Below are 10,410 nucleotides of genomic sequence, written 5' to 3' on the forward strand. Positions count from 1 at the left end.
CAAAGCCCACTCCCAGTGACACACCTCCTTCAAGAAAGGCACACCTCCCAATTCTTCTTTAAATAGTTCCACTAACTGGGAATCAGGCATTTAAACATATAAGCCTATGGGGGCCATCCTGTCCAGACAGCACACCTTCCTACAGGGAGTTAGGAGAATGTTCACTGTCCTGCTAGTGAGTTGATATTCTAGAGAAAAGATAACAGCTGCTGTGTTTACTGTGTGTTCTGCTGACCTGTCACTTGGCTTCAGCTTCCAAAATCATCCATTTCGTTCAACCATTTCTGAGCTGGAACGGGTTGCTTGTTTACAGGACACCAACACTTCTTGATAAACTTCAGTACCATGTTCTTTCCTACCAAACCTTTAGGGACTGTCTGGAGCTTTGAAAATAAGAATGGACTGATGATAAGGAATGTAAGAAGAACCTATCATTTCAGAAGTGAAGTCCTTCTGCAGCCTGGCTGCTGAATCTGTGATGCTAGAATCCTAGATAACTATCACAGCCTTTATCAGCAGGCAACCCGTCGGCAACGCATTAGTTGTCTTTCATGTTTCTATGCAAATACCTGACAGAAGCAGCTCAGAGGAGGGGAGGTTTATGGCTCATGGCTCAGTCTGGCATGTTGGGGAAGTGTGGTGGGGTGGATCAGTTTGCGTCACATGACCACAGCTTGACGGTTCTCTCCCTTTCCGATCTATTCCATCTGCCCCGCCCACTACCGTGAGTTGGTGCTACCCACATTCAGGATCTTTCACTCACAGTTAATCCACTCTGGAGATGCTTCCACCAGCACATCCAGAGATGTGATCTGGAGTCCTAGGCAATTCTCCTGTCAAGGTAACAGTGAGGGTTAACATTGCCAGCAGCCACAAGCAGTCATTAGGAATTTTCATAAGTTTCTCACCTTTCTGCTTTTGAGTATCTCCAAAGTTGGCTTGGTCTCATGTAAATCTATTTATATGCTCATTTGTTTAGACAAAATAAACACATGAACAGGAAATTATCATTTCTATGTTTACCAATGGATTCTCAGCCACCCATGTCTATGGTCTGCTCTTGGAAATGAGGGGAGAAGGGGACTGAAGAACTGGCCCCGACCATCCTGGACACTTCTACCTGCACCAGGTAGAAGAACCAGAAAGAGCAGACCAAAGTCAAGATGCTGTAACCACTGGTCCAGACCCTCCCTAGCAGAGTCCTAGGTGCCCAGGGCACTGGAGGAGGAAGATAGCTGCAGGCCTTTCTCATCTTCATCCCCATCCCTGAGCCACTTTAGGAAAGACATTTCCATCCTGAAAGGGTGGGGAAAGGTTTTCCTGTTCAAATTTTGCTCCTTTTCCCTCCCTGCAGCGTCAAGGACAGCCCTCTGTTTCTCATGTCACTCACTGTCAATACATGTCAGCCACCAACTTGAGTTCCCCTTTGATCTCAGTATCATAAAGTAGATAATAAGGAGTTATTGGGCCCTGACGCTTCAAGTTAAAATTGGCATTTAATAATTTACTTGCCACTAATATTTGGCATTCATTAATATTAAAAGTCAACACATTATTTCAAAATATATGAAAAAGTTGGTCTTGTTAGATGTCTCAGTGGTTAAAACACATCAGCACAAGTGTGAGAACCAGAGTTCAGATCCCCAGACCCACATAAACACCAGGTTCACGTGGAAGTCTGCTTGTAATTCCAGGTCCAGAAAGCAAAGACAGAGGATCCCCAAAGCAAGCAAGACTAGCCATGTAAGCAAGCGCTGGATTTGACTGAGAGTCTCTGCCTCAGTGAGCGAGGTGGAAGAGTGATATTCTCAATCACCCTTCTCAGAGACTCAGCTTCAACCTCGAGCCTCCACGTACCCTATACACATGCACACCCACCCATACCTGTATATATGTGCTCACATACATACAAATACATGCATATACACATACATACTACACACACATATGAAAGTGGAAAAAAGAAAAACTTGTTCATATTTTTCTTTAGTGCTATCTTCTGTTCTGAGCCAATAGGCCACGTTTGGGAAGCGTTTGCTCCATAAGACCTCTAAATAATTCTTAGCATGATTCAGAATGGAACTATTATACATTACTTCCTTCCCGTGTATCACATGCTCAATTTCTCCCAAATGCTTGAACCAGAACTTGCATTGCCATAAAAAGGAAAGCCGCATGAGGAGCATATGGGTGAAACAGAAAATGTTTGAGGTTATTTGTGTTTATTTTTAGTTCTCCTCATGGAGAAATCTCCATGACAATTTGGTAGTCTTATCTGGCATGCCTCTTGTGATTTAATATTCATATGATATACATCTTAAACAACATAATATGCTTCTGAGAAGAAAGGAGTGCGTTCCCTTGCTTAAGAATGCAAATTCTGTCAGCAAGTGTTTTCTCAGAACCAACCTATTCTCTCTGCCCGAGAAAGCCATTTTCTAAAAGGAAATATAGAAAGAGCCTTCTGTGTAAAGCATGGATTTAGTACAATGTAAACATCTTTCTAATTAGAAGGAAGCTGATCATTTGTTCATTATTCCCATTGTTTTGGTGCCATTTTTAACACTGTTGTGATAATCTGCATGTTTATCTAGCTAAGTCCCATTAAATTAGTGTTAAGTCAACTAACCCATTTTAAATGTAATAAAATTTCCCCACGTCATTCAGGCTTTAAAGTCCTAATTTTGAGTAGCCTTCAAATACTCTTTACCAGCTCCATCGCATTCAGACAGCAATGAGACCACCTAAAACTTACAGTCCTGTCAGTGACACACACTCATTACTAGTGTCAAGTGGATCCCAGCACTCACTTAAAAAGCCGTATGTGGCAGTGTATGACTAATCCTAGTGCTGGTACGTGGGGACAGCTGGACCCTAGGAGATCCCTGTCCAGCCAGTCCAACCAGGGAGCTCCAGGCTCAGTGAGAAATACTGTCTCATAAAATCAAGTGGAGTGTGAAGGCACTTGACTCTGGCCTCCGTATGTGCACCCACCCACATATTATCTATGCATACATTCAGTGCGCACACGGAGAGCTTTTCTTTACCGTGTACTAAGGACTTTGCATGAATTATCTTAATTACTTACAGAAGTCCTGTGGAGTAAGTTCTTCATCCAGGATCACGAAGCTAATAAGCAGTGCAACCATAATCCAATGGTGAAGCTGAAAGCACCAAGCCGTCACCTCTGAAATCGGTGCCCGTGGCAGGGATTTTATTTGATTGCTCTGCTTGGAAAGGGCTTGCTGCTCCATAGAATAAGAGGAAACACAAGTCTGGGTGAATGGCTACTCTGGCTCAGTGAGGTGCAGTGGCCGGGCCAAGCCAGGTCCAGAAGTTTCCACAGGCAGGAATAGGATGTGCAGTAAGTGACAGATACCAGACCTGGGACAGTTTTCTCCTTCCAGTTGTCTCTGGAAGCTTCTGTTTTCCCTGACATTGATTCTTTCTCTCACATGCTTCCCACCATCTTTCATTATAAATACAATCAGCCTAAAGTAGATGTGAGAAGGAAGCCCTGGAGGAGAAAGGCAGGCAAGGGGAAGGACAGGCCTCACTTTGCTTGTATTCCTGGAGGACTCATGAGTCTTCTGTAAAAGCACCAGGCCTCTGAAGAGACACAGGCTTTAGGGGCTAGGGAGGCGGTTCACTTGGCAAGCACTTGTTGCACAGGGATGAGGACCTGAGTCCAGATCCCCAGCACACATGTAAACACAGGGTGCAGCAGCACACATCAGTAACCCTGGCAACGCCAGCAGGGGAGAGAAACAAGAGGATCCCTGGAGTTCATTGGTAAGCCAGCCTGGCCAAACTGATGAGGTCTGCATTCAGTGAGGTAGCTCATTTCAAAAACAATGTGAAAAGCAAGGCAATTGGAACCCAGCATCAACCTGTCCTTTATGTGCACACACATGTATAGTCATGTATAGACACCTGTACACAATCACAACACAAACACACCACGCCACACACCACACCTGCTCCCACCAGTGAAAGGCCATGCTTACTAGAACTCATGCATGTTCCCAGGACTGCGAGTGTGAGCTGATCTCATTGTACTTTAGGACCTAACTGTTATATTTGCTTTCAAAAAATAGTAAGTTTGATAGGCAAGAGGATTATTGCTATAAAAACTATTGAAAGCTTTGGTACTATTCAAAGAATGAGTTGCTAAAAATATCTTGCCATTGGATTTGAAGTAGATGAGAGGGCTGGGCAAGAATGGGGGAACTAACTCTAGGTGTCTGCACTCAGATCTTCAGAAATAATCTTTCATTCTCACTGCTTTAAAGAAACTAAGCCAAACATTGTATCAAAACATTGAAGACCTGATTGGCACACTGTAGACCCATTCCCAGAGGTGCAGACTCAATTCTCCATCATCAGAAAGTTCCTGAGAGTTTTCCAGCAAGTGGCAAGAGGCTTAAACGTCAGGAAAACGTATCTACGGTCTGTGTTCTAAGAGCAATGGGCTGGAGACATAGCTCAGATGGCAGTGCTTGCCCGGCTTGCACAAAGCCCGGGTTGAGTGCACAGCGCTCTAAAACCAGGCATAGTGGTACACGCCTGTGGCCACAGCAAGCCTGTCACTCAGCACACAGGATGGAGGCTGAAGGTCAGAAGTTCAAGGGCACCTTCAGCTGTGTAAAAAGTTTGGGGCTAGCCCAGGGAAAGACAGAGAATAAGAGAGTGGGGTTATCAACCGATATCTACAATCCACTGTCTTATTGAGTGTCTAGTTCACTCATAGAGAAAATTAGATTGGCAAACACTTGTGCAATATTGAAATATGGCCATCTTATTAGATGTTACTGCCTAAAACAGCGATATTAAATCAGAGCATCTGTGGTCTTACCACACAGCATCTCGGGACCACTGACATAAATAGGAGAGCCTACTGAAGAACAAAAATGCAGTACACTTGGTGTAGAAATTAATAGGACTCTCAAGGTGGTGATGGCAGCAAAGTCTTCTGTGCTTGTGGCCCTGGCAGGTGTGCAGGTGACGCGTCCACAGTGGCATTCTTCTGCCTTTTACGTACTGGCAAATCAGTAAGATTCTTTAAAGTTTTAAAGTTTCTCTTCATTATTTTTATTTCATGTATGTCTGTGTGAGGGTGTCAGAAGCCTTGGAACTGGGGTTACAGACTGTTGTGAGCTGCCTGTGGGTGCTGGCACCGAACCTGGGTCCTCTGGAAGAGCAGCCAGTACCCTTAACTGCTGAGCCATCTCTCTAGCCCTCGGATTTTTTTTTTTTTTTTTTTAAGTTTAGTCTGTACTAGTTGATTCCCACAAATGTTCGCCTGGTGAACTTGATCAAAGATTGTTTGTGTCATAAATCATTTCTTTACATTTTTATTTTATGTAGTGTGTGTGTGTGTGTGTGTGTGTGTGTGTGTGTGTGTGATGTATGTGGTGGATGTACACATGCTACCGTGTAAATGTGGACATCAGAGGACAATTCTCAGGGCAATTTGGTATTCTCCTTGCATCACAGGATTTGAGGATTGAGCTCAGGTCATCAGGCTTGGAAGAATGCTTTTACCCTGAGTCATCATGCTGGTCCATAACCTTTGATTAAAACAAACAAACAAAAACCCCCAAAAAACTGACAAATAACATTGATAATCTCTTTCTCTTTCTAGGTAACTTTTTTTTTTTTTTAACTCTGTCAGCAATTTAAAGGTCTTTGTTTGTTCCTTCTGCCTGAGCCATGCCTCCCAAGAATGACACTCATTATTCTATGAAGCAAATGATTGTTCTGTGAGCTAAAGGGACTGAGTTCCACACTGAAAACAAAAACGGAACACGAGAGTGTATATTAGGGTTTTTAGGATACTACTATCAGGGTAAATTTGTTAAGGTGAAATGCTCAAGATGCAAAGTGTTACACTTTTTTTGTGTGTGGAATGACACAAGAAAGCTCAGGTTTTTACTGGGCTCAGATGAACTGAGACCCTGACAAAGGAGAAATAAACAACGTGGCCTCATTGCACTGATTTGTTGAAAGATAAACATATAAATGATAAATAAATCCCATGTACCATGACACCACCAGATAAATCTAAGTATGACGTATGACAAGCAGAAAGAAGAGATGAGATTAAATCCAGAATTATAAATCAGTCCTGCACTAGCTAGAGAGGCGAAGAACAAAGGCGGCAAATGATGTCATAATAAAACAGTAGAACAACTGTACCCAGGGAAACCATACTTCTAAGCAACTCACAATTACCGATTTTATTAAATACATATGGCGTGCATTTAGTTAGAGTGTAACATTCACGACATGTATGTGTCACCTTGGTTTCCTGCTTGACTTTCCTCTCATGAGTTTATCTGGTAAAAACAGAGGACTGACAACAGGTGCAAGAGAAAGTCGTAGATGACGTCTGTTTAGTGTGCATTTCTGAGTGAGCAGGGGGGCAGAAACACGAGCGAGGCTCCCTGGTGTTGGTGTTGGTGTTGATGTTGTTGTTGTTGTTGTTGTTGGTGGTGGTGGTGGTGTGTGTGTGTGTGTGTGTGTGTGTGTGTGTGTAGGGGGGGGATAAGTTCCTAAAGCTACCCACCCTGTGGGGGAACAGCAGGAACCACAGACCTTGTGTCTTTGGATTTGTTGCTCACATTTAAAATCTTTATCTTCCCATGGGCTTGTTTGTCACTGTGCCTCCACACTGGCTTCTCAGGAGGTACCCCACCCGAAGGAGGAAGGCTACGCTAAATGAGTTTCCTGGCTGCCCACAGCACAATACTCACTATCTAAAAAAGACCTTCTAAATTTGGGGAAACTTCATTCCGGGAGGGTGATGCAAACTTCATCGTATTTGTATAATTACTGTTGAGCTGGTTCACAACAGAAGATAGGTGTGAATGGTGAGTGCTGGAGACCTGGTGAGAGACCACTTTCACATCCCCTGAACAGACCAAAAGGTTCTGTTTGTGATGCTGAATGCTGGGGGCTTGGGCAGTTATTTTCCACCTAGGAGATTTCTGGGAATTGGATCTTTAAATGAAAGAATAATAAAAGGAAACAGGTTCCTGGAGTCTGTTAGACTTCCTGCTTGCCAGAAGTTGTTATTAATCTAAGACTGATTACTTCCAGTTATCCACCAAGGAATGATAGAACTGCTGTGCCCCCTACCCCTTTAAAGGGGAAAAACTGAACTTTGTTAACATCCACTAAACTCTGACCCCACCTAGCTAGCTCCATGGCCATCCTGCAGGGCTGAGACATCAAGACCCGTTTGGAAGGGGGTGTGAAGGCGATGCCTCAGTTACCCTAGTGACTGGGCTGCTGCCTGTACTCCGACCTGCTGACATCCTCCCTCTGCCTTCCCTTCCCTCTCCTCTCTTTTCCTCTGCTATTATTCCATCCCCACCCCATAAGCTTTCTTCCTGCTCTTCCTTTCCGCTTCTCTCCAACCGATTCCTAGATTCCAGAATCCAGGTGGGTTCTCCTGCCCGTGTCTGGAGTTGTGTGGGATCCCCGTGAGGTATGAGAAGATGAAACACAAGAACGACCCATAGGCTTGCATCCTTATCATCTCTTCCCTTTTTCCTCCCGCGCCCCTGCTGCCTCAGGGGGCCCGCTAAGGTGATCCAAGCTTTCCAAATGCCATCCTGTAGTCCCTGATGCAGCTTCTCTATGCTCTGTCCCTTGTAGGGAACGTGACGGGAAACAGCAATTCCACGTTCATCTCCAGCGGGCAGGTGATGAACTTCAAGGGCGACATCATTGTGGTGTACGTCAGCCAGACCTCGCAGGAAGGCCCGGGCCCTGCGGAGCCGGAGCCGGAGCCGGTGGGCCGCCCGGTGCAGGAGGAGACGGTGGCGAGCAGAGACTCCTTTGCGGGCACGGCTCCGCGCTTCCCCGACACGCACGCCACGGGGGCAGGGCTGCAGGAGCAAGGCACGTCCAGGACGAAGGACGGGACATCGCGGCCAGTGCAGGAGCAGGGCGGGGTGCAGGCCTCACCCCGAACCCGGGGGTCGGGACAGTGCGCAGAATGACCTGCTTGCCCTGGGCGCAGGGCACCAGCGGCTTTCCGCAAACAGATGTGTTGTGGCTAGCCATTGCGCACCTCATCACAGGTGCGGGCTGCTGGTGGTGGAGCCCACCTCTCACTTCCTCCTGTGCCGCTCTCCCCTGACTCCCACCACCCGGTGTCATTCAGTTGCCCCCCCCCCCCCTTCCAGTGTTGGTGTCCTACCTTACTGAGGTCTGTACCCCAACCCCCGTATTTATATTTCATTTGCTTTTGTAGTGTGCTTCTCGATACTTTCTCCTTTTTCTTTTTATCCTGACTATTTAAGGGTTTTCATGACAATTCCGAAGGTGCTGTCTCCTTTACATTATTTTGCACTCCGCCCTACAGTGGTCTGGTGATGGTTTTGCCAGTGTCCTCTAAGCACTTTCAGAAAAGGCCAGATGTGTAAAGCTGGGCAGTGAAGTGCAAGAAATGAGCAGAGAGACTTTTATTTTCTGGAAATATTCTGTGTCTCGATTTTTCTCAAAAGAAGGAAGGCCTCGCCCCCAACAACAAGAAGCAAGGTTGCCAGCCTGTATAGATCCTGGAGAACTAAGTTCAGGGTGTGGCCTTGCCTCCTACCTTTTTTGTTTGTTTGTTTGTTTTTTGCCAGGGTAACAGATACTTGGCCACTAAATCTCAAGAAATCTAGCTTTTGTGGTTTGGCGTTCTTATTGTTAAATGATTAGCTGTCTAGAAAAGATGGAAAAGGTGAATAGGACATGGGGCCAAAGAAAAAAAGAAGGTGCCCGGGAATCTCCAGAAAGAAGGAATAAAGTTGACATATCCCTTTCTGCATAAGAATGTCGGAAATGTGTTCAGGCAGTAGACCCTCCATCCTTCCCAAGTATTGTGCATGAGTAATCCAGCCTTGTGGAAGTAAAAAACAATCCTCCATGAGCGCGTGTGTACGTGTGCGTGCGCGTGAGTGCGTGAGTGCGTGAGTGTGTGTGTGTGTGTCTCGCTCATGCATTTAAATCGCAAACCAGGGGATCTAGAGAGAGGGTTTGGGTGAAAAAGACTAAAGAGTCTGAGTTCAATGCCCAGCCCCTCCTGGGCTGCTCACAACCACTTTTAACTCCAGCTCCAGGGGATCCCATGCCCCCCTCTGGCCTCCACAGGCAACTGCATACTTGTGCATATGCACACACAAAGTAAATTACAAATCAAGTTCCCATGATGTGAATATAAGAAAATTAATTATCCTCCAGGTGGTTTTCTTTTGGCCTGGGTCCTTTTGCAAGAAAGCAGTTTAGGACGGGAAGCGGCCACTGGGTGGTTTTGTCGTGGGTACTGGCTCTCAGATCCTGAGGAACAGCGGGGTCACTGAAGCAAACTGCACAGTTTTGTAATCTGGGGCGTTAGAAGCATGTTGATAATGGTCACTGTACAGCCATGAATTCCCAGCTGAGCAGAAGGCCCATCTGTCACTGGGTTCCTCCTCCCGACTGCAGTCTCCCTGGGGTCACAGCAGCTGACTGTGATTTTTAATGCAAAAGTGGAGAATGGCTCTGTGATTTACAGAGCTCTTTCACTAGCATAAAGAACTGCAGGAAATAACTGCAGTGCTGAAATGATGCAGCGATGGAGTTCTGTTAGTATCCTTCCAAAGAGAGATGCTACTAAAGTCAACAAAACCATTGTACCTTTTGGTATGGGATGTATCAAATAAACTCCACAAAGTAGGATGCAGAGGTAAACCCACATCCACCATGACTGTCGTCACCTCTCTGCACCCACGTCACCTTTGTACTTCCGTTCCCCCCCCCCAACGAAGCCAATAATGACAGTTTAACATCATTATCCAACCCGAGATATCAAAAGGATGCTTCAGGGAAGTTAAAGTACCTTGAACCCCTAAAATCAAAAGTGCCAACGGCATTAAGAATCTACTTTGGGGGGGGTAACACGGTTCCCCACATTGATACCTGCTAATGTTATATTGGTTCAAAGCCAATCAAATGATAGGAAATACATAATGAAGACAGATATATGCATGTGTGTAGTCAAAATGTTTGTGACAAATATAAACAATATAATGAAAAATTATTTCAATGTAAAGAGACTATTAAACCTTTATTTGTTCATAAAAGATTATTTTTCATGTCTTGTTAAAACAAAGATTACAAAAACTATGATCCAGCCAGGTGTGATGGCACACTCCTGTTGCTCAAATCGTAAATCGGTGTTTTAATAAAAAACCCAGAGCCTGATATTGGGGTAAATGCTGAAAGATCAGAGAGACAAAGGAACAGGCCACAGCCACCTGTCACCTCACCAACCCCACGAATCCTCTGAAATCCTGAGTCCTCACCTGAAAAGCCTCAGCCAACAATATGCCTCTAGCTGAATGAGGTTCCTCAGCCCAAAAGGTTTCTAGTTCC

General features: G+C 45.3%; 1 protein-coding gene across 3 annotated transcripts in view; it reads left to right on the forward strand.

Annotated features, from left to right (window-relative positions):
• The window catches only part of Tnfrsf11a (TNF receptor superfamily member 11a), a 67,560-nt gene extending 57,437 nt beyond the window's left edge, over nucleotides 1-10,123 (forward strand). For all 3 annotated transcript variants that reach the window (XM_028883383.2, XM_037211021.1, XM_028883384.2), the window contains exon 10: nucleotides 7,663-10,123. In XM_028883383.2, coding sequence (XP_028739216.1) covers nucleotides 7,663-8,009 — 347 coding nt within the window. In that variant the 3' untranslated portion in view covers nucleotides 8,010-10,123. The remainder of the gene's footprint in view (nucleotides 1-7,662) is intronic.
• The last annotated feature ends 287 nt before the right edge of the window (nucleotides 10,124-10,410 follow it).

Source organism: Peromyscus leucopus, chromosome 15 (genome assembly GCF_004664715.2).
Source record: "Peromyscus leucopus breed LL Stock chromosome 15, UCI_PerLeu_2.1, whole genome shotgun sequence".
NCBI classification, from domain to species: Eukaryota; Metazoa; Chordata; class Mammalia; order Rodentia; family Cricetidae; genus Peromyscus; species Peromyscus leucopus.